Source organism: Nesoenas mayeri (assembly GCF_963082525.1).
Source record: "Nesoenas mayeri genome assembly, chromosome: 14".
Classification (NCBI taxonomy): Eukaryota; Metazoa; Chordata; class Aves; order Columbiformes; family Columbidae; genus Nesoenas; species Nesoenas mayeri.
This window is the reverse complement of record NC_137556.1, coordinates 7,527,560-7,552,818: the sequence shown is the minus strand read 5'-3', so window position 1 is coordinate 7,552,818 and position 25,259 is coordinate 7,527,560. Positions and strand designations below refer to the sequence as shown.

The window sequence follows — 25,259 nt, the reverse complement described above, 5'->3', positions numbered from 1 at the left end:
AGTGGGTTTTGGCAATCTCAAGCCAGGCAGGCCTGATTTTCAGCCAGACCATCCTGCTGGCTTTGCCGATGCTGCAAAGGACATGGGAACCAGGATGCCCTTTGGACAATGGCCCAAATGGAGAGCAGTTTAAATGGCTTGGGAAACCACATCCTTAGAGGTTTTGCTTTCTTGCAATATCAGGTTTACCTAATGTCTTTAAGACAATGCACTGAGCCTTATGGTATGCTGCTTACCACCCCCAAAAATAGGTATGCTTCCTGTAGCCTAGGACCGCAAGACCATGATATTTATTCTTAATTTCATGACTATTCCTGAAGTGCTGTTTAGTCCCGGCAGAGGACATTTCACGCTCCCTGTGAGCGGAGGCGCAGTTCACGCCCCTCATTTCCTTCAAACATGTCTATTTAAATGCATTCAGGTTTTCAATATTTCACACACCGTTACCTTTACTGGTGGTATATATCAGGTAACACTAATTGCTATGTGGGCTGCTGCGGCTCAGTTTTCCAGACTTTCCACCCAGAGGAAGCTACATTACAGAAAGATTCAACCTGACATGTTTAGGTGCTACAAGGAGAGTGGAAGATGGACAGGCTGTCGGCTGCGAGGAGGAAAGCCCTGCTCTCCTTGTAGGAACCCACGAGCTGCACCCAGCAACCAGTGTCAGAGCCCACGGAGTTCTCCGTGACAAAACAGTTGCATCTTACACGGTGCAGAAAGCACCAGCGCAGCTGTACATCCTCACAGGAGCACGAGCAGGATGAGGTTGGATCGGGCAGTCTGGAGAGCAAAGTGCTGCAGCATTCAGCCGCGGTTTCCCCGGCAGCATCTCCCCGTCCCCAGCCGCTCCTTGGGATTAAATCAGTTGATCAATTGGTTTTATACCAAGATGGGAGGATTTGCTGAGATGCTCAAACCAAGACACTAGCCATTTTAAACCCGGGGAGGTGTGAGGGGAGGACAAGAGGGAGCACAGAGCTCCGGAGGGGCCGCGGCTGCTTGGCAAAGGCACAGTGGGGAGAGGGGCTTTGCACAAGGACCCCAAGCACAGCTGAGCAGAGCCACAGCTCGTACTGAGGGACTCACAGCAAAATCACAGCAAACTACACCAGTGGGAGTGACCAAGTGCAGGCACTGACCCCACTCACTGTCCCGGGGGTGCCAGGAGGTCAAAACCCAGGGAAAAATCCCACTGCAGGGGAGCGAGGCTCAGCACAGCACAGGAAAAACAAGCAGCGTGACTCACTGTGATGGAAACTGCCCTTAAAACTTGCAGTATGAGTATTTGGAGCTCAATTTGAGCCCCTGTTCGCTCTGTACAAAGAGGTTCACTGTTGGACTGCAGTGCCTGGGGATGCCATTTCTGTATTTGGGTCCTTTAGGTACCCTGATGCATCCGAACAGCGCTTCAGAAATCATCTCACCGGCCAGCCAGGCTGCTCAGCACCTCTTCAAAGACTAAGAGCTGTCATCTGAGCACATGAAGAAAAGCTTAGTGATTGATTCATCCTTTGGGGTACCTTCACGAGATGTCCATAAAGCAAATCACCCTGAGTCCCTTGTTAATAACTTACCCTCATACCCAGCTCCCCAAAGCTCCTGTGTATAGATCAGCTTTGTTACCCAGGATCACTGCTATGCACTGTGGTGAAAAAGCTAATCCAATTTTCTTCCTCTTTAGGGATAAAGTGTCCAGAGAGGGCAGGCGGTCTGTCAAATACAGTAGCAATGTGGAAGAAGTGGAGGCAGAGCTGTGCCACCATCTCCAGCAAAGCCATGTCTGAACAGCATCAATGCAGACAGGGGAGCCCCAGCTCTGCCATGGGCCGGGAGGAACCTCTTTTGGGGAACTTGTTATTTAGTTTTATGAGCATGGGGAAAAATAAATATTACTCCATATGTTTATGACTACAAAGATACTAGCAGAAGACTCCCATGGCCACCACCAAAGTGTGATGAGAGCAGGGGCATTCTGACAGCCCTGTAAATCAGTACACTGGAATAAATATTAAGTCTTCCATAGCAAACCAGAGTAAGCCCTGGTAGTGCAAAGATACCGGAAGGATCCTGGATGCTGTCAGTGTGGGTCGGGTGTTTATTAGCCCTGTGTCAGCGCAGACGGGGCAGCCCCAAGCAGAGCTGTCAGTGCTCTGCACCAGCTCCCCGGCACTGTGGCTCTGCCTGGGTGCACTATCCTTGGGCACTGCCCAGGAGCTGCCAAACCACTGCAAAAGCCAAAGCGGGGTCAGGATGCCACAGAGCACTGCTTCGGCATCGCCGTGCCCCACTGATGTCCCCTCTCAGGACAGAAATGCCCTCTCTGCCAAACCACCTCCTGCATCCCCGCAGCTCTGGCACCACTCATTTTCAGCCCAGCCAGTGCACACTGACCGGAGCTAACTCCCTGTATGTGTTTTCCCCAGGACAAGCCCAGCAGTTGTATTTGTGTGTGTGTGGCATATCAGGTTTCGGGGGGTAGCATTGCTACACCTCTTCCCAAGCACAGATTTGGAAGTGTTGGACAGGCAGCCATGGAAGCACCCAGGAATGGGCAGGACACGAGTGCTAAACCAGCCATGCACACACACAAATAAATTCTTTAACATCGGACAGTAGACTATAAAACAAAACTATAAGACCATATCACGGCACATGAAGGGAAATTCATTCTGCTGCTAATGCCCGTAACATCCCTACTGCGAGTAATGGATATCAACAGGAGAACAGACATCTGAGAGCGCTAAAACCTGCACTGGTTTTCTTCTAAGCTTGCGCTGGGCACACTACTTAAAATACAGAATTGCCAAGTATTGCCTCAACGCTCAAGCTGATGTAAAATGCCCACATTTTAATAGTGTGATTAACCGTTTCTATAAATTACCAGGGTTATAATGAATTCTCATAAAAAACCCCCTTGATTATTTCTTTGGAGTTATGTTCCAGGTATCCAGCAAGTTACATTTCAGCTTAAATAAAAATCAACTCCTATGATGGGTATCAGATAAGAAGTCAGACTAAATAATATCGGGAGATCCTTTCCACCTTTGAAATACATAAACATACGTGTTATTTATGATCAGTGTACCACAGGGACTGGCTGATCCTCCAGAGCTGGAAGAAGAGCCAGATGATCTTCCAAAGGCAAAGGGAGAAAAGCCAGTTAAGTTTCCCAGCCAGAGAAATGATTTACGGATAAGAGCATTTTCTAACTTTGACTTCTTCAGCAAGGAGACCATACACACATGTTTTGCTGTTCAAAGGACATCTTGTGTGTATGAGCAAATTTGTCCAAATCGTTTTGGCTCTGGCCGTAGTAGTATGTTTAGTACACCATTTCCAGATGTGTTCTGTATCCCAGTCAGTCCGACTGCTGCCTCAAGCCAACACAGTTACATAAGCTGCAAAGCTTAATTGGATTATTTAGCCCAAATCGTTGGCTGAGAGGCAGCAGGACCAGGGAACTGGCCGGGCAGCCTGGGCAGGGCTCGCACCACCGGTTCGGGGAAAGCGAGGGAGCATGAGCCAGCAAATAAAGAGTTCATAAAGCAAGACTGGCCTTCCCATCTCCCTCGAATGTTTTCTTATGCCTCCCATCCATTTTGCACGGGGCGTATTAGCTGGTCTTTTAGTAGAGGTATGTTTTCCTATTTTAGCAATAAATAAAAAGGGAATGCAGCAAGCATTTAGAAGACACGAGCATTTCCTCTCTGCGTTAATAAGCATTTCCTGACCATGCAGCTCCACGACATGGAATAACACACCCAGCAACTTAATTTTCCCACAATAATATTTTTTTCCCGAACTTTGGCTGTTGCGGCAGCTTATTTTCCATTTAAGGGCATAATCCTGCTTGTGGGATAACCCATCCAGCAGATCTTCACAGATGTGATTATTAGGGCAAAGTCCTAAAAAAGAAAACTGTTGCAACTATTCTTGGGAAGAAATCAGGAAAGCGAAGAGAGAAAAGCTGAAAAGTTTCCAATTGCTGTAGCTGTCAAAGTGTGCCAGAATGACTTAGTTCCTTTTATTTTTAATACAACTGGATAGTTAAGTCAGAAGTTAACAGAAGTATATAAACTCACACTAAACTTTGAGCAGGTTGCCTGCTCCGCTGCTTAAACAAAGGGTACGTGCATGCTTCAGAGCTACTTAAACCTTTGCCATGAGAGCCTGGATGGACTTCCTTTGGCTTCACTACCAATAATAATAATAATAAAAAAGCTGCCTGGCATCCTTCTGTGCCACTGCTGACAACATTCCCACCGCTCCCCACCAGGCAAAGTGCCATGGATAAACTCACAGATTAAAACAACTGGAGCAGTACAACAGGCAGCGATGTGCTCAGTTCTGCTGGAAACGGCTACGCAAACACTGCAAATCACACGCACCGCTCGGGGAGAGAAGACACCTCTCACCCACCCCAGCTCTGGTCCCCAAAGCATCACGCACACAACAAACCCCCGAAATCCAGGGCTGCGAAGCTCTGCCGCCTGCATCCATGCTGCACTTCATTATGAATATTGTCATGAATGAGGAGCTTCGATTACTGTGGCGTACAGAGTAATAGTAAACAGCAGTGGTGACCAAAAAGCTATTTACAGAAGGATTCTCTGCTATGATCCCATGATTACGAGTTATGGAATTTTTTCAAAAAAAGGAATCCAAAGAAAGATTTCTAACAGGGCACAGCGAGCCATACAATTTGTGCTGTGCTTGGACTTCGTAAATCAAAATCCAAGTGATGTTTACAGCACTCTAGTTATTCCTTAAACTTTGTTTTTCTTTACTGCATGCATTTTATGCCCTCAGCGAGCTGCAGCATTGAGCTCTGTGTGACTGATGGGAAGCTGAAAGTCAGCACAGCCTGGCTGGGCAAACCGGCCTCAGCCCACCCCGTTATCTGCATTAAGAGCTTCAACAAATTTGTGTAATACCCGGCATTATAGAAATGGATTTCCAACCAGAAGAGCAGTTGGCAGGATTAAACAAGAAGAAAAGCACACGCACATAAAAAACTCAGGAGGTCTGCACACGAGCTAATGGAGCAAGCAGAGAATAACTGGGTATGCTCCCTGGGCATGAGGACTGCTTCCTTCACAGCAGACAGTAACGTCTCATTGCGGGAGAAACAAATACAATAAAGATGAATATTCCATCTTCCCCTGTCTACATTTTAAGTGTGAAGTCAATACAAATTCTTAGGTTATATTTCACAAAAATAGCTACTCAAAAAAACCCAACAAAACTGCTGGCAGCGCAGCAAAGCAAATTTCGTTTGAAAGATGAATCCTACATTCTTCATAGGCAGATGTGAAAATATATCAGGTTTTATCATAATATCCCCTCCCAGAAGCAAAAGAAACCACAGAGTAAATTAACAACAAAAGAGTTGTTCGTTTTGCCCTTCTCCCCCTATATTGGTTAACTCAATAACAGACAAAATTACTAGCAAACCAGCAGTTACTGCATCTTATAAATAGATGCTACACACCTTCCCTGCACCATGGTGCTCTGCACAAGTCAATATGGAACCGACACAGCTCTTGGGATCATCAGTAAAACACTTGGCTGGTGAAACTACACGGATGCTGCAATTACTGTCATCACAAAATGACCATTCAGTTCCACTTCTCTACCGAGGCAAGACCGTACCAACCCTCCGCTAACAAACGCCGCCTTGTCAGGGTGTCTGGGCACGAAGGCGCCTGACACCAGCCAGCAGCTGCCAGGAGAAGATTGCTGGCAATTTAAGGACATGCTTAACGCTGAGCTGGACCAGGAGGCTGTAGCATCACCACCTCCAGCTGATAAAAGGGCAGGCTCAATTTACCTCCAGAGTTTTGTGAAAAGCCTCACAAGCCGACATGTGAAATGGTCTTAACGCTGCCCTTTGGTGCAGGATTATAAATCTAGATCAGCATCGTCTTCCTGCCTGCAGGAAGAACATCACGCTGAAGGAGAATCATCCATCTCTTACCAGGATGGGGATCAAAGGAAGAAGCAGCATCTATAATCAATGAAATCCCAGCTTAGTCTGAGCCAGCCCACCCTTGCAAAGAACATCCCTTGGTTGCTTCCCCAGACAAACTGAAACTCCCTGCATGTGCAGAAGGTGTTGAAAATGGAGTGCAGAGACATGCGCTGTACCCAGGAGTGTGCTGCACGCTTAAACACTAAAACCTGTGGCTCTATTCGCTTCTGCACTTGCAGTTCTCACCTACCCCTACAGCTGGGAAGGGGATGGATTTGGGGATGGGATCACAGCCACAGGAGCTGGGATTGTCCCAGGCAGCAGCAGCACCAGAGCACTGAGGGTGGCTGCCAGTCTTGTGCCTCTTGCGATCTCAGGAGGACCTTTCTGGACTCAAAATATTTTTATTTAGGACAAAATTATTAATTTTTAGTAGTAACTTTAGCTTAAAAAAAGATATTAAGTAGCCAACCCCTTTTACCCCACTAACCGGGGGGACAATATATAAAAGAAACATGGTGCCAAGGCAGGAGTAAGCTCAGCAATGACCTGAGGAGCAGGGCAGTGCCAGGGTGGCAGCTCCTGAGATCTGTAGCTTGGGCCAAACCCCGACTGCAAACTCTATAAACCTGCTGGCCTACAGTCTCTTGGATTCAAACACTGGAGGCAAACCCACACCAAAAAGCACCTGTTTCCATGGATCGTAGTTTGGAAGAAGAGCTTTGGCTTTTGGGATTGTTTATTTTTTTAAGTTGGTTTACCATGTATTTATTCCATCTATAATCTCCCCTTGCCCTGCATCTCCATTTTGAATTATTTATCATCAGGTATCACGTTCATTTGCATACTTTATGAGGTGCAAACCAAATTATTAGTCATTACATATTAGACTTTCCCAAACCATCTGTGCCAGGCTCTGCAGCAGTTTTGCTTTGGTTTTCTCTAATACTTGGGGGAGGAAATCCAAGGAGAGAATATTGGATTTGCTGGAAACAGAGTAAAATAGTCCACATGCTGGCTGACAGCAAAGCCTCATTACTCTGTTACAGCCATGCTCCGCAAGGAACACGCAGGCTATCATCTTTGGTGTAATTTAACCAGCGATACAAATTGCAAGCAGTATTATTTCAAAGACCCTTATTTATTGATTAGAAACAAAGTCCTTATCTTCTTCCTGCTCCCTCCTTGAGTCGTGCTGATTGCACACAATAGAGAGCTATCACTTAAAGAGCCAATTAAGTCAACTCCTGAAAGGTAATTGAATAGCTGAAATTCTTAGTGCAATATTATACTGCATTATCTTGATTGCAACAAAGAAACAAAGCAGTCAAAGCAACAAAAATTAGAGAATGAGGCACTTGCCATAGGTAGGAATAAAGAAATGATGGTCCCATTACCCAAAATAAAAAAAATTTAAAGATTATTTTCTTCTGTGGTTACTTCTGACCTTTGCCAGAGGTGTGAGAAGGAAACAACAGCTTTGGTCTTGCTTATTTTCTGCACTTGGCAGGACTTTATGAGGGATCGGCTGAGGTGCTGACCGGGCACAGAGAATGGGGTCGGCCACGGTGCCTCCACCACGTCCCTCCCCAGGGGGAACCCAACGTCTGGGCAGCCCGGACTCGCACGAAAGCTTTGACTAAAGCATTTCTTGTGGCTGGGGCTTTATGAAGATAACACCTTCTGTACGGATTCACTCCTGGAGGAGTTCGTCCGGTCCTCTGGCAGAGCCATCAACAGACCTTCTCTCTTCTGCCCTCCTGGATACCTTCAAAAGTACCCAGAGGACTTCAGATCACCATAACCGAACAGGGCTAAACCGAGACTAAGAGTTTGAAACCTGTCGGGAAGAAGGACATAGCTCCAGTCCCTTAGAAAAACCAAGCTTAAACAAACAAACAAAGAGAGAGAGACAGAAATTGATTGTAAGCCTGCCAATACTCAGAAGTTATGTAAAATCACTCATTTAAATGCAGTAGAAAAAAAACACATCATAAACTGAGAGCAGAGCCCTCAGGAACTTGAAGACACCGCTGTACATAGTCAAAATTCATCATCAGTTTCCAAGGAACTACTCAAAGTCACAGCACTCAGGCTACAAAGCATTTACATGGGCACATAAAAAGGAAGATTTTTCCAAAATAGAAAAAGAGTGATCACTAAACATAAAATCTCCCTCTTTCTTCTGTGCTGACATCAGACTCTGGTGTGACCTACCACCCCTATCCTCCTGCCCCTTCATCCACCTGGGTTTCAACAGCAGCAGAGCCAATCCACCCAACCTCAGAGTAAATTAATGGCCAACTGCTGCTTTCCTGGAGCTGCTTTGGCACCATCCGCCTCCCCACATGCATATTTTGTCTGGCACAAGGAGTTTTGCTGAAGAACATTCAGCTGAGTGGGGCGAGATGCTGCAGCATCTCAGCCCCAGGGACTTGGATACTTTCTCCATATGTCCCCCCAGCTGCTACCGCAGCGCTCGAGGTCCCTGTCCCAAACCCACAGACTTGCCATCCCAGTACAAGCACAGACCTGGAGCAACCCAATAAACGACATTTCTCTGCCAGCAAATGTGCCAGCAGAGGAATGCAAACCCACCCTCCCTTCTGTAGACATGGCTTCTGTGTTTGGGGGGCTGCAGGTAAGAGGGGGGTTGCAAAGGGATTTATGCACCTTGCAGGTTGGGAATCCCTCCTGTGCCTTGATTTCCCACCTGTGAAGTGAGCTGAATGATACCCACCCAACTTTGTAGAAGGCTTTGCTTTTAATCAAGCCATTTCTAGGAGTCCAGTGCCACCACCCTCACCGTGCTGCTCTGGGGCATCGGGACCTGTCAGTCTGAACCAAAACATCCATCAATCCATTCAGAATTTGGCAGTGACATGTAACTAACCCCTGAAATACACGTGGTACCAACATTGTCCACCGCACACCAGAAATACAGCGTTAGCACACACCACTGAGTCCTGCTCAAACTTCTGCCTTATTCATTTCTTTGTCAGTTGCTCCTCAGTTTATTTTGCAATTATTTCTGCAATTCCCACTGAAAGACGGGACACAATTTAAATAACTCGAACAGTCTTTACCCAAAAGAAGCCAGAAGGAAGTCTAGGCACTCAAATATACCCCAAGAGTCCCAGTCCTCAGACAGTGCTCCATAAAATGAAAGCTTCAGTTTTTCGTAATTCAGCGGACTGAAAGCTCATCAAATACAGCAAAGCACCAGCCTCCCTCTGGTCGGTCTATACTTGAGACTTGTTATATCTTTTCAAAAGCTCTTTTCAGTTACACAATCAAAAAATCCTTAAGGACTGTATCTAGAACAGCTCTAAAAGTTGTTTGTACTTTCCCTGAGAGCTTACAGCAGCTCATTGGATGGAGGAGCCAAGAGAACAAATATTTCACAGAGCAGCCACTGCACATAAATTTTGCCCCCGACAAGATGCACCATGAATACAATTACATCCCCACATCAACTACTAGTACACTCCAGAAACACTATTCATAGAAAACAAATAAATAAACAAACAAACATAAGCTTGAAATAAGGACTTATTTGACATTCTAGCAAGCCACTTCACCTTATAATCATTATTTCCTGAGACACGTTGTGCCGCTTCGTATTCCAATAACACCGTCGTGTAACCGCACAGGTACAAGGGAAGCGTACAAATCATGTCTCGCAAAACAACTGTTGGCAAAGAGCAGGATTTGTGTATTCATCGCTCACCACGGAACAGTTACATACATTTTAATTCTGACCTCAAACACAATTTGGACGACAGCAGCCGTTTCCTATTGCGCAGGCTTCCTTCGGATGAGACTTAATACACTTTGAACATGGCAGTAATGAAGAAAGGGATTTAAACAAATATTTTCTGATTTCTCTCTAAGCTTGATACTGCAAAGGTAAAAATGAGGGAGTACTAAACTGAACAGCTAAACCTGCCTCACCCAGGCCTGGCTCTGAATTCAGACCAGCCCGGCAAGCCTGCACTTCTCTGCCACCAATGACACCAGCCTGTGTCAAAAAGAAATTAAATTGTTTTAATTAGGTTCCTCTGGATGTACCCTGATGTAACCAAGAGGAGAATATGCCTCTCGTTTTAGGTTGCTTAAGTTCCACCCAAAAAGGGGGCACGCTCCTCTGCAAAACGCTCCTTCCTCCCACCTTGTTACCCTCAGCATCTTCCTCCTGTTACTCTACATTAATAAGCAGATCATTATTTCCCCAGCCACAATCAAAACCTTCCATAAGATAAGATCAAACTGTAACTTTACATTCACATAGCTGCCCACGGTGAAGAGCCCTGAAATGCTCTCAACAAGTTGTATGCACAGAGATCATCTCTCCAGCTATCAGCAGAATGGGCTTGGGAAGTGACAGCTGCTTAAATAGTGCACACGCAGCAGAGCAGTTTAAGGGGAAAAGAAATACTATCAATAATTGAAACTGCAGCAAGAAATGTAGGCAGAGCAGAGGGAAAGAGAGCGTTTCAGAAGAAGCTGGCAGCAGGAAAAGAGAAAAGGGCTTCTCCTGGAAGCCAAACTGAACGAGAGTGCACGCACAAATAAACCCACACCTTCTCACCTGTGCGCTACGTCACACACCAGCAGACAAAAGACATTTTGACCTTTTCTGCACTGTTTGGCAATCCAAATTTTATACAGGTACAACTCCTCTCTTGCCAACATCTTCCCCTTTCATCCTCTCTAATGAATCTGTAAGTCTGATGCAAATGACCCCCACGCTCATCGCTGGCACTGCAGCAATCTTGGCCACCGAACGATGCTGATGAATAGATGTGGATTTTAAATGACCAATTCTGCCACGGACAACTGCCGCACCTACACAGACCCACTTCTCCCAGCCCAGCCTTCCACGGTGAAGCTGTGTGGAGGGCTTCCCTGTGCTCCCAGCACATCCAGGGCATGCCAGAGAGGATCCTGCTCTTGGCCAGGGCTTCTGAGCGCCATGGGGTCACCATCAAGGGTAGCTGCAGAAACAACCACCTTTGGTTTGAAGACTTTAAGAATAATTAACCAGCGCTCTAAAACAACAGATGAGTGCTTGAAGTTTCAATTCCAGCAGTAAAACACCTCCTTTGATGATCAGAGCTGCTCTGAAGGGCTAAAGGTCATCATTTTGCTTGACCTTTAACTATTACAGCAATACTTCCTGACCTGCATTTTAGAAGTTATGAACCAAAGCCTAGACACGCGGGCTAAACAATCTGTCACTGTCTTGACAGATTTCCAAAGAGATGTGAAATACCTGCCTTTCTCAAGTGACTCGCATGATGCACACACAGAGCTCCGCAGGCATCCGAAAAACACACCATTTCTCTGTCGGTACAACTCACCCAAGCAAGAGATGGCTTATTATGCTTTATAGAAGTAGCACTTGGCACAACAGCTCCAGCCATCACTTTGTCACAGCACAGGGTTGAGGATAGGATACTTCAACTTGCAACCTAGCTAACCAGACACCTTCAATGAGGAGCAGGTAATGAGATTTCTTAGTGAGCCGTCCATTCAAAGAGCATGCAGAGATATCAAGAACCAGGTAAAAATCCCCATTAAGATCTCTGTAAGCCAAGAGCATGTAGGAGGGCTGCTGTTCTCAGAGATATGGTGGATAACGTGCCTTACATTGCAGCTGATCGATTTTTAGGGGTCAACTGTCAGATCTCACCGGACTTCTCTTGCAGAATATCAGTGGTATTAGGGCAAAAGCCTGTGGAGGCACCACTGTTAAAGTTCAGCACTGTTCCTAGTGCCACAGGGCTGGTAACTGTGACCAGGAGATGAAGAAACCCTGATACTGACCCTTCTGTGTGAGCAAGTCAGTTTAAGAGCTGCTGTTCAAGAAGCATGTCACCAAGATGAAAGGTGACCACAGCTGCTGAAGATGACCAATTTCTTAAAGAGCCTTCCAGGGGGAGCACGGATCCCACATAGGGATAAGGCAAGAGCCTTATCTGGATGTGCCTAATTGCACACCAGACACTCTTGCAGCCTACTTGTCCCAAATCCAAGCCTGGTATGGGAGAGCTGCACTTCAGGTACCTCTGAGGACATCCTCCAGGTGGGACAGGTAAGTGACAGCTCCTGGTGGTGTGAATGGCAAATCTGGTATCAAGAGCAACTTCCCGTCCACAGCAAAAATAGACATATCAACTCCTTGGATCTCAGTGCAAGACTGGCCCTTGTAAACCCTCTGTGCCACACGAAGGAGGTTGGAAATCCAAGTCCAACTTGGACAGGACAGCATTTCTTGTCTGACTTCTCAATCAAAGGAAGCAAGCCCTTCTGAACTTCCAAAATACATCTGAACCTTAAGTGTACTGCTGTGCCAGCAAGAAAAGATGGGAACCTTGTGATTTGAGAGGGTTTGCTCCTGAGAAGCCACATCTGGGCACTCTCCGCATGGCGATGATGGGGTCTTTCCCCAACAAGACAGCCGTGCACAGCCTCTGTCCTCCAGCGTGCCAAGGGACGGTGCTCACTGCCCGTCCTCCTCTTCCAGCTGGATGGCTCACGGGCAGCTGTCCCAGCTCGAGTGCCCAGACCTGGCTCCTGTTAGCAGATGCACAGCCTGGCTCACCAAAGGATGCTGCAGCTGGTGCAGGCGTGTGTAAAGCTGAACAGAAACAACCCTCTGACAGCTGCCAAATGCAGCTGCCTGCAGCTGATGGGGGATAACGAAAAACCAGCTGCTTCTTAGAAGTGCATTTCTGTCACCCACACCTCCAAACAGCAGATTTCCTCTGACCATGGGGCCGTAGGGAACAGAGATCCCGTAACGCAGATCTCTGAATGCTGCTAACTGATCTAACCCCATCCAAATGTCACGGTTGCTGTCGATACAAAGCTGTTCCTTTCTCTTCCTGCCATCCTTCACTTCATCCATGGGACATCCATTAGGTTCAAACACAAAGGCAGCAAAGAGCCTACAACAAGAGCCTCATTAACTGCCTGTACAACTGGATTTGTTTTGAAGTGCAGTGCCGTCCCGCACTGCAAGGCACAGCTCTTGCTGGGGCAAAAAATGGATCCAATTAAAAAGTATCTTGCATACCTTGATACTACAAGCAGATCTTCTGTCAGACTTAAACCAACAGCACTACCAGCTGTAAAAGGCAAAAAAAAAAGCCCAGGAAGTCTCCCAAAACAGCAGACGAAGTGAAAAAATAAAAGGATGAATGAGGTTTCAAATTCACCCTGGGGAAAATGTGTGTCACATCTTTAACCAGCTGTAGAGAGGGGGAAAAAAAAGAAACATGATAGCAAAGGCCAGAAATCGGATTTTTTAGGACCAACCAGGTAGATAAAAGATAGATGATCACCAAGTGATGATGGCTATTTCGGAATCAGCAAACTTCTGAAAACGTCTAGTCAGCTTTAGCATTTCATACACCAGTGTCCACACAAGAGTACTCTCCTGAAAGGACAGGATTTAATGCAGTCAAGATAATTATCTAGATCCTTCTTTATCCCATTAGTGGTTTTCATTCGCATCCTGGAACACCATAAGCGGATTGTTCAAGAATTACTTGCCAACCGCTGTTCCAATCCCGATTGGAATTATCTTTATACCTTGGTATGAAGAAAAGATATTACATCCCTGCCAGGGCTTGTTGCAATGCCCTCTTTTCTGAGGCTCCTTTTATCATTTTCATTCTGCAAGGTGATGAAAAGAATCAGAAAACAATTGTCACGGACACAATTTTGCCTTCTCCTGCTCTTCCTTCTCCACGTGTGCATTCAGGAGGAGGAGGAGACGCTCTTCCTGCCGCATCCCCTGCGGGAGATGCACCGCTGCACCTGCACGGGGATGAAGCTCAACGGGACTTAGTCATCAAATTACCCAAAAATGCTCCCAGCTCCCTTTTGTGCCACAATCCACTAATAAAACAACACGGATGAAACTGTTAAAACCAATTAAACTAATCACTTGATGCAAGAGAAAGAAGTGGGATTCGCTGCACTAGAGATCCCAGGGGCGTATGCTAAATGTCGCGTTCCATGCTCTCCAGTAATATACGTCACTATGCAAGCTCCGATGGAGATAAAGCCAACATCACTTGAACAGCCAATACAATCCCTCGCTTCAAGGCCTAAAACAACAAGAAGACAAAACGCCCCTCCTAGCCACTCTAACTGCCTGCCAGGCTTTGTATTAGAGGAAGAATTACATCTCCTTCCAGGTGCGGCGAGGACACGGCTCATCTCCCCATGGGCACCTGCGAGTCTGTCCAGCGGTGAGGAAAGATGCCTGGACAACACAAAAACAATCCCTCCTCCTTACAGAAACATAAGGAGGTAGGTATTCAGACCCAACAGGAATAGGAATCCATGTATTTTTTTTTAAAAAGCATACTTTACAGCTGTGTAATGAGATCTGTAGGAGAGTTATCTTTATAAACAAGTTATTAAAAGGGGAAGGAGGGACACAATAATAGCAGGTGCCAATTATTCAGCTCCCAGCAGAGACTTTCCAATTTCTCACCTTCCCCCAAAGCAAGATGTGCTGCTGTATGGCAGCACATTCACTTGCAAGCGTAACACCCCTTCAGAGTGTTGCTTCCCTCCTACAAAGCAACGCTGCATTGCTGCCCTGACACCACCGCAGAGGGGCAGCCCATTTCCCCACCAACCCTGCACCGGGGTCGAGACCAACACAGCACGAAATTATTGTAATTTGGGAAGAGTGAAACAGCAGAAAGTAAATAAAATGATGTTTTTGTTTGACTGCAGAATCTGGCCACTCCTCCTGTCAACAGACAAATTTGTGAGCTAATTGCGACAGCCAGGTTTGCGTCTCTGCAAAATATCTGCTTAGTTTCAGGAACAAACCACCGGTAATGATTTTGTTATTTTAAGACAGCAGCATAGCTTCAGACAGTAAATGTCCACATTGCGAATGGAGCCATCAGAGAGATTCCATCCTTTGAGGCGAGCGCACCGAGGTAATGATTAATATTACAAAAGTAATCTGAGCCTTTAAAATCATTATTTCCAAAATCAGCAAATAATTACTAAGGCCTTCAGCAATCAATACCCAAGATAAATAGACAATTAAATTGCAAGAGAAACAGAAGAAAGTAGTTAATATTTGCCAAACACAAGCCAAATACACTTTTTCATGGTAACCAAATACTTCCAGTAAATAGATATTTGAGCTCAGTGGAGAGGCACTTTCAGAAAGTAATAAATTAATCTAATAAAACAGACAGACAGGGTGGAACCAGACATTAACGAAACACAAACTGATCTATACGGAGCCAACCCACGATCCATGTCCTGATTATGTTCATCCACCATTCTGGGTCCCTACCCCCCCCACCCAGGTCAGCTCTTTAGCTCCGGGAAAACAGCGTTTCATGCAGCTTCACTGGCGCGACCAAGCAGAGAATTTCAGCCATCAAATGACGAAGTTTGGGCTCAGCTAGAATTTGCATTTCCAATTTTTTTTCTAAATACCTCTTGCTCCTCAAAGACAGCAAATTAATCTGCCTCTAAACGTGACTCTTGCTTTGCCTTGCGTTTGGTTTCAGCTCCATCCATGAGGTGCAGGATGAGCTCTCGGTGCCGGGCAGCACCAGCTGCCCTGTGCGAGTGTCCCCACAGCACGTCCCCACCCTGGAACGGGGGTGGTTTGTCCTGGGGGGCTGTGCCCTGTCCTGCCATCGCTCCTGGGACACCAAGGGACTCGGAGCAACCCCTGACACCCAGTGCAAGGACTCGCACTGTGTCCTCCCCCAGGCAGCCCAACCTTTACCAGCTTCTACCCAAAACCATTGCTTGGAGTCACTGAAGCCACATGATTAGGTGAACATCTGGTAAAGTTCCTCAAATAGCGGATAATGTGAACTGGACAAGAGACATGTGAGAAGATGTCCATCCTGGTCATCTTCTGCATCATCAAAGGAAGAAGGAAGAGAGGAAAATGAGGGAAATAGAAGACAAAGAGAGAAGATATCAAAGTCAGCTCTGGAGAGAGCACAATGAGAGATGGCACGGAAACGGAATAGTTTAAACACAAAAGGCAAGATCAAATAAAAGCAAAATATCACAGTCTAGGCACAGAGAGGAGGGAGGGGAGACCACCACACAGTTTTCACCAGCTTTAATTGAATAATTTATTTGTCAGGTACTTGTCTGTGGCAATGGCTGACTCTGAAAGTCCAACATCACCCAGGTCCATCCATCCATCAGGAAACCCATACTGTTCACATCCAGCATGAGGACGTGCTGTGGGGACACCGCACAGCAGCTCTGCTCCCCAGAGCACCCGTATTTGGGGCGGAATACAGCAATTTAGTCCTCACTCAGAAACTTCTCCAGCTGCTTCTGTATGAAGCTCTTGGCACTGGCAAGGTTAGTGTTGCTACTATCCTTTCACTAAAACAGGCTATACAAACATGCAGTGCCATTATACATATCTTAAGTAGCTCATATCTCAGTATTGGAAGGGTTTGTTTGATTATTTACAAGGGCTTTTAAAGGCTACACAACTTTTTTTTTGGTATCACAGGCCTCCTATCTAATCCATTAAATTCCTTTGAGCAGCGGCAATACATAGAGGATTTATTGCAACATATGTACAAGTAGCAAGTGACAAAAATAGGTCTCCAGCTTAAACCTTATTTCCACAAAGCCCTCGTCATTAAAGAGAGAGAAGAAAAACCTCTCCGCTCTAAGGCAGTCTTGAAAATGTGATCAGAATGGTCTAAAACTCATGGAGGAATAGGTGTGGACCAGGCAGTGGCACTGACACAAGCCAACTCGTGCTCTTGCCCCAGTTCAGCATCCATCCCACTACCAACAAGTCCTAAACCATCAGTACAAAAACTACAGTTACAAGTAAATGGACACTGCAACACGACAACACTCATAATGAAAATAAAAGACAGGTGGAGATTAATTTTTGCACAGAAGCTTCTTTAAAGCCTAATGATTTACATTTTAATGCTCCTGCTGTCCACTTTAATATCAGCAGAAATGAAAACATCTTGCACAAATGTATCTAGTCACTTCAAAATACAGATTAAGGTTTAGGTAAGTATTTCTCCTGTGTATAGCACAAGAAGGCAGGAATATTTAAGCATCACGGCAGTCACGCCAAGGCAGAGCAGGCAGGAGGGAAGATGGGGTTATGGAGCTGTCTCTGTGCTTCAGAAACGCATCCACGCTAATGTGCGGATCCTGGAGACTCGCATGTGGCTTGACTTTGGGACTAAAGCAGCAGAAGCAGCCAGTGCCACAATTAACGCAGAAAGAGACGATTTAAAACAGAAATCTGCCCTTCCCAGATTTCTTGCTTTGCAAGAAGCACTTGATGTGAGCTTGAAAACAAACCCAAGAAGGGCATTGCTGAATACAAAGCCCGCTATGCTTCAAGTCACATAACAAAGGCAGAAAAACATGCATTTCCCTCCATCAAAGACAACGGTCCTCTCCCTGAAGCAGGAAGCCGTTAGGCAGATGCTTGATTGGCACACCTCAAAAAGCTTCTCCTTCTATCAATGTTCACCTGCCAGCCCCCCCCAAAGCCCTTTCCTTATTTTAATAGTTTCCATAATCCTTTCATTTGACCAGTGACTTCTGCCACCACAGCAGCCCTCTCCAACCACCGAGCCCCACGGAGCTACACCAGCCTCTTGAGCTTCGTCTTGTGGAAAATAAAACATCAAAATTACAACTGGCATGATAATGATATGGAAAATCTTCATGTGAAACATAAAGCTTCATCTCCAAACACTTTCAGGCAGGTGGCTTGGCCCCAACCCTGCAAAGGTCTCCTGCAAAGCGCCGGGGGATATGGATCCCTGTGCCAAGCCAGACAGCCCAAGGATGGATATTTGTTCATGTTTCTTTACACTATGAACTGAGAAAGTGGTACTTTGGGAACTGGTTTGGGTTTTGTGAACAGACAACCGCAGATAAGCTGAGCCTACCCGCAGGAGCCTGCTAGCAGCCGTGCCCAATCTATTGTCAAAGCAACTTCTCCATCACTTAGCAGCTTCAAAGCTTTCTGGAGATGACTGGCAGCTTCGCTTAAACCAGCTAGCTATAGATGTGTTTTACATTAGACACTAAGTGAATAATCAATGAACATTCAGGATATAAGCGCAAATCAATTATTTGTTTAAGATGAATCAAAGGGAATCACAAATTAGACAGGGTTTTGTTCTGTAACAGAAGTGAACCAAGAGAAGTACTTGATTTGTGTGTTTTGACCGGCTCTGCCCACTCCTCTCCTACGCACTGACTCAGTCCCTGCTGTCACAGAACCGCATCTGCGTCCTCCAAACCCCTGTGACAAGAGATGTCACTGTCCCCAGAGACTAGATGGGAACAGAGGCGTGAAACCAGCTGACTGACTTTCCCAAGACTGGGAGGGACACGGCACAGCAAGGACCCAAATCCAAGTCTCCTGCGTGGGGGAGCACTGTCCCGGTTAGGAGAAAGCCTTTTTCCACTTGCAGTAACTTCAGCTCCACCACACAACTGCAGCTCCGATCGCTGGAGCAGCAAGGGGACACGGACAAGTGCATGTGCAGTACAAGTCAAGAGCCCAGCTTAAAGACCTGACAAAACCAGCAAAGAAATAAAAACAGAAGTACAGGTGACTCCAGAGAATGAAAGATGTATTTTGCTAAATGCATATCAATAGATTGTATAGTGTCCCTCGCTCTTGGGATGAATGTGGTCAAATCATATGCAGGGTAGTTTTACAAATGCTGCTGCATTCCAGCCACCAATTACACACAATGCCTGCTGAGTGTCACATAGGCCAAGTAAAAGCTCTCAGAAATGCTCCTGCACATCTTTTTATTTGCCATGCATTTTAATGACAGACCTCCAAACTTTATGGTTCCTCAGCCAGGTCCCTGTCTGCACGTCCTCAGCCATCAGAAGCACATGCTGGGTCTATTACCAGCATCTCTTCTCCTAGTAAATACTTCCAGGGGTTGCAGTGAAATGAGCCCAGCTCAGGCCATGGCTTTCACTCTCACCCATCCAGCTGCAGCCTGTGCCCAAGACCTCCAAGGAACTGCAAAAACCTCAAGTCAAGCTGGCACAGGTAACAGACATGAAAAAGCAGCGGGAACCCCCAGGTGCCGCAAGACACAGGTTGTATTTAGCAATATCAGAAGCTATGACTCTGCTGCTGCTAGAGCGGATTAGCGTTCACGGCTTTTACGCATTACATAAGGAGACTTTGTAAACACACTCAGACGAACTTCCCTCCGGGACAAAGTCTGCTTCCCACAAAGGACACCGCAAGCGAGCAGAGTATCCTGCTGTGCATGGCACTGAACAAGCAATATTTCTCTATGGAGATGCTGCCTGAGGTTGCCCGGCTACAATGGGCACCAGAGCAACGTCCCTGCTGCAGCTGGAGCCCCGCAATCACCAACATCCCGGCATCGCGCTCCCCACCACCTTCACAAGTCCAGGGAGAGACGTTGCGCTCAAACCTGCACTGAGATACCTGCCCGGGATGGGCAGTGAGTCCTTCAAGGAGCTGTGCACATTGAGTCTGAAGCGCTTGCACGGCAGCCATGGGAAAAACAGCTCCCACAGGACGAGCATCCAAAATACCGCATGGTCAAAATGATGTTAGGGCTGTGAAGCCACTATGCAAAGAGCAACCACGCTTTGCAGGCAAATCTATAGGTATGGAGGTGCCCATAGCTGCGGTTTACAATGGAAATCTGGAGCTGTCTGGCATTGGTTAACTATAAATCATCGAAATCTGAGGGGGGAAAAAACCTGCTGTGAGAAACCTGCACAGGCAGTGTGGGTACAGAGCCCACCCCAAGCTACACAGCTGTACCCAATCCCAAGCTCAAAACTCAGCTCTTCCAAGGGGTAGCACATTGGGAGCCTCCTACAAGGTTCACACAGGTTTAGAATTTCCTATTTAATAAAAAACCCAAACACTTAAAAACCAAATATCCTGCAGCATTTTTGGCTCTGGAGTAGGCTGCAAAGGGAAAAGAGAAGGGCTGGAAAGACAGTACACTGCTGGTCGATCAGTCAAGATAAGAACAAACATTATGGATAAGAACTGAACAGTTTTCATCATTGGAAAGGAAAAAAACCACAGCTCAATTGAAAGTAGGTTAAATTGTTTGCCTTCATCCCACCTGCACCTGTGACTTATCTAAAGTCATGAAAGCTGCTCGTTTTTACTGAGCCCTCAGTAAAACACCCCCTATAGCCCCCACACTGGACACCCTACTGGCCAACCCTGCCCATGCCTTCCCAAAGGCTTGATCTGCAGGTCGCCCACCACAGTTAAGCCCTACAGGTCCACCTTATGACAGCAGGTTACAGAAGAGCTTCTTCCAAGGCAGCTGTTGTTTATTGAGAGTTACACCATACCTAAACCTAAAATCAGCAAAGAGAGAATATTGAACGTTGGCCAAGGCACCCACCACCATGATGCACAGCACATGGTCCTCCTCCAAAACGCCCCATGATGCTGGACATCGGCCACCCGGGTGACTGGTTGTGCTATTTGAGGCTGCCCTTCTCTCCTCCTGCTCCAGCAGATTATTTCAAACCTCATTTATAATTGGAAAGAGGCAGCATCTGGTTTCGCAGACCACGAGGTCAAAACTTTACTAATAACCACAGCACAGCAAAACACCATTAGTGGGTAAACAAACCCTGCACTGGTCACAGAAAAGCAGCTCTAGAGCTGATTTGACCTGGTTTATTTTCATTCAACGAATTGTTTTGTCCTCCCAACACAGAGCAGGAAGACAAACAGGCTCTGCTACGCTTTACAGGTGTTTGAATATCATTTTATTCTCCATCAGATGCAATGCAGACACCTTGCCACCCTTCCCCAGAATGCAATGATGTGAGGAGCTTAGGATCACTGAGAATTGTCTCCATGTGCAAACAGGGGATGGCTAATGTTACAGAGGACTGGCAAACACAAAGCCTGTCTTTGAAAAATAAGGGGATGGGGATAAAGAGGATCCAGGAAATTACGGAATAATCAGTTTAATTTCAGTTGAAGTACTTAGAAGACAAAGAGGACTAGAGCAAGAGCTAACCTCTGTTTATCAAGAACAAATCACATCAAACCTATCAGATTTCTTTCTTTGACAGGGTACCAGGGCTTGGAGGAAGGGGAGCAGAAACAAAGATTTCAGAGATCTCTGACAGTGTCTCACAGGACATGCCCATAATGCAGGTAGGGATGGAGGGGCTGGACTCAGCCACCTTCAGGTGGGTACAGCACTGCTGGGAGGACCACCCCGACCTGGTCATTGCTCTTTGAGCACAGACTGCAGGGACCTCACAGAAGTGGGTTCCAAGAGAACCCATCCCAGATCTGACACCACTCAGTGTTTTCATCCACGACTCTCATGATGGCAGAGAAAACACCCTGATTGCCTTTGAAGGCTACACCAAGCTGAGATGGACTGCAAGCCTGTGTGAGGACAAGATCAGAATTCAAAACAAGCCTGACACTTTAGATGAAGCAGCTGAAAAAAAAAAGGACACGGTTCAACAAGGCAAGCGTGACGTAATGCGGTTTGGTAAGAATAATTAACCAGACAAATACAAGATGCGGAATGGAAAGCAGGAAAAGTTCTGGAGATGAGTGGCTAAAGGGTCAATGGGAAAAAGCAATAAACAAAAAACACAACACCCCCAAACAAACAAAAACCCCAACAACAACAACAAAACTGTGGTAAAAATAAAAAGCAAACACCCTGGGATGTATAAACGGGATCATTATATGTAAAAGACCCGAAGTAATCCCGTATTCTTCAGTGCAAAAATAAGGCAGCAGCTTCAGTCCTGTATCACAGGTTAAGCATCACTCCATGAAGGATGATGGTCCAGAAGAGAGTAACAATTGCAGACCAAGACTACATGACCTAAAAAGAATGATCAAAGGAACCAGCATGGTTCAATCGATACTGGCAAGGACTAAGGGGAGATACGGTAGTAACTTCCAAATATCTAACAGGCTCCTGCAAAGAAGCAAGGAAGGAACTTTTCGCCTGCGCCCAATAAATGGAAAAAGAAAAGCAATCATGAAACCAAGAAGAAGGAAAAGACATTTTTGTTCAGATCATAAGAAAAATCTAACGGGAAGGCTGTTAAATGTCAAATAGATTGCTCAGGGAGCTCAGGCATCTCTGTCATTGGAGGTTTTTAAGAATGAATACAACAAACATCTGTCAGGAAGAGGTTGGTTATCACTGATCCTGCGTAGGGGCAGGAGATGGACTGAATGACCTCTCAAGGTCTTCTCCAGCTCTGCACTGAATAACAACCTGATACGTAAATGACCATAATAGCCGGAAACCCGCTGTGCTGACACAGCCCGAGTTACTTGTGACCTGGTGTAGCGACCGCTGTTTGCAAGTGACAATCTGTTGCTGCCAGAGGAAAACAAGTATCTCAGGCAGGGTCCTACCAAGAAGGACAGGGACAGTGGTACCCAAGGTTATTATTTTGGCACTTGAAGGAGCAATGTGGAAAAGCTACTAGTTAAAAATGAGTCAAAGGACGACACAGTCCAGATGGTACAAACTACCTAGAGGGGTTTGCCACCCAGGAGTGCCTGACGGCTCAGAGCCCGTGCAGCACTACGTGCTGTTTTCACTTCTTTTTACAGGAGGGAGCCGCGAGCAAAGCAACCACCCAGCAGTAACCACAAGAAAGCAGCTCCCCGAGCGCCCCTCTGCCCCTGCACCACTTATCACAGCCTGGCATTTCTGGCTGAAAGTGCACACAGCAACACTTGGTTGTGCAAATATTTTGTCCAGTTAAAAATCCTATGAGCAGAAGATAACTGACCCCCCAGTGATACCCCTGTGTTACAAACACCTGTTATCCCAGCCTCTGTGGGAGGCAGCTCTGCTGAGATTTACACCATGTGAGCGGTATGACTGGAAAGCCCTTCAGCAGATGAATGAGGCAGAAGAGCCCAGGCAGCTGCCTTCCAGGTACCTGCAGCTGACAGGAGATGACACATCCCAGGTGCTCCCACCCCGCTGCCAGGGCTGAACGGGCACCTACATGGGCTCATGTCATCCTGCCCACCGGAGCCAATAAACCTTCCCCCAGTGCTGGCCCACCCCTGACACCAGCCTTGCACCATACACAGGTTGCACCTTGTGACCGTGCGTGGTGTGCCGAGGGATTGCAAAACCATCAAGCAGGTCACGTCTTACACTCAGCAAAAGCTGCTTCTCACCTGTAGCAGGGAGAGATGCTTGCATGGCAAGTGGGAAGAAAGGGCTGGACGGCTGGACCACCCGCCTTTAACGACTTATAAAATTGCAAGAACTGGAAGAGCTGAGTGACTAGCACAAGTGCAAGAGGTAGCGCACCCATACATGAGACAGATACACAATTCAGAAGCAACTAGCAGAATTGTCCTTCAGGACAGAATAAATCCTACACGCTACTTTAGTGAACAACAGGATGGGGAAAAGCAACTATTATGTTGTCAGGAAAAGCCAGCAGTGAGCAACTCTGCGGTATCTCTGTGGGATTCCCCTGCAGCACTGGCGGGATGGGGCCCTGCACCCCTGCTTTGCAGCCGCCTACTTGGTACAAAACCAGCACCGATATTCAAGTGCTGAAGCCAGTAGCCCTCACACCCGTCCTACACGCTCTTAAGTTACGGGTCTCAGCATCGAGCCACAAGAGCCGCGCATGGTGCAGAGAGGGCAGGGCTGCTCCTATTTCCCCTCACCTCTAGTTTGCCCTGAGACCCTCCAGCCCAGCAGTTCCCCCGATTGCTGGCATCACCACCTCCGCACGAGGATTTAACCTGCGTGGTTCCCATCGCCCACGAAGATTTTCGCCATAAACTTGGGGGTGTAAAGAAGTGCATCCCCAAAGTGAAGCCCAATGCAATCCGGCCAAGACACCAACACGCCCGCCAGTCCACAGCCCCCCCATCCTCCGTGGGCGCCCAAGGCCACAGCGCGTCCCGGAGACGCGCAGGGACCCCCGGCCCCTCCTGCCTTGCTGGGCACGGGCACGCCCGCACCGGGCGTTCCACGGGTCACGGTCCCACGGAGGCTGGGGCCGGTCTGGGGCGCACAGGATCCCGCCGGGTCCCGATCGTAGAGGATGCCCCGGGTTCCGCAGGATTACCCCAGCTCCGGATCGCACCGGACGCCCGGGGTTCAGCCGGGCCCGGCTCCCGGAGTCTCCCCCATCTCGACCCCTGGCGGCAGCGCTGCGACCGTGCCCCAGGCCCCCCCGGCGGAGGCGGCCGAGCCTCCTTACCTTTGTGCCCGCCGAAGGCGCCGTACCAGGAGAGAGAGAGCAGGGCGCACAGGCAGCCGAGCAGCAGCGTGAGCGCCGTGCCGCTGCGGAGCCTCATCGCCTCCTCGCCGGCGGGGGCGGCCGCATGTCCCGGGCGCGGCGCGGCCTCAGCGGCCCCGGGGGCCCCGGTGAGCGCGGAACGGGGCAGAACGGGGCGCAGCCCCCGCCCGCAGAGAGCGCCCGCGCCGGGCCGGGCCGCGCCGGGCGGGCGGGCGGGGCTAACGGGGCGGGGCCAACGGGGCGTTGCCGCGGGGGCGGGGCCAAAGGGCGTTGCTGAGGGGGCGGGGCCAAGGGCGGGGCGGCAGCGGGCGGAGGGCGCCCCCGTGCGGGGCACCGCGGGGCTGCGGCGGCCCGGGGGAGTGAGAGAGTGCGTGTGTGTGTGTGTGTGTGTGTGTGTGTGTGTGTGTGTGTGTGTGCGTGTGCGTGTGTGTGCGTGCGTGTGTGTGTGTGTGTGTGTGTGTGTGAGTGTGGGTGTGGGTGTGTGTATGTGTGCGCGCGTGTGTGTTAGCGCACGCGTGTGTGTTAGCGCGCGCGTGTGTACGCGCATTCATGAGTTACATATATAAACGTAGATACGTATATACTTGGTTCATCCATATATATGTATACACACCTACCTGTGCACATAAATATATCCATACAAAGATACATACACAGCTATGGATGCCTGCAGGGTCTATGCATATGTATATGTCTGTGTGCGCATGCCTGGGTCCATATGTCTCTGTGCATGTGTCTGCCTGGGTCCATATGTCTCTGTGTGTATGCGTGTGCCTTGTTCCATACATCTGCGTGTGTGCATATGCATCTGTATATGTGCATGGGGCTGTGCACATCTCTGGGCATGGGGCTGTGCGCGTTGGCACTCAGACGCAGGGTGTGCATGGCCCTGTGTGTTGGCAGCTCTCTGCGATGGGATGTATGGAAATGACTCCCATCACCTGGGGTGTGCATG

The 25,259-nt window shown here is 47.7% G+C and overlaps 1 protein-coding gene across 1 annotated transcript in view; it reads right to left on the bottom strand.

The window, feature by feature from the left end:
• Positions 1–24,362, bottom strand: part of MGAT4B (alpha-1,3-mannosyl-glycoprotein 4-beta-N-acetylglucosaminyltransferase B) — a gene marked incomplete at its 5' end in the record, with an annotated part of 51,090 nt that extends 26,728 nt beyond the window's left edge. Inside the window, one exon of the mRNA XM_080353324.1 lies at positions 24,266–24,362. Within this exon, the coding sequence (XP_080209450.1) occupies positions 24,266–24,362 (97 nt within the window). The remainder of the gene's footprint in view (positions 1–24,265) is intronic.
• Positions 24,363–25,259: the final 897 nt, after the last annotated feature.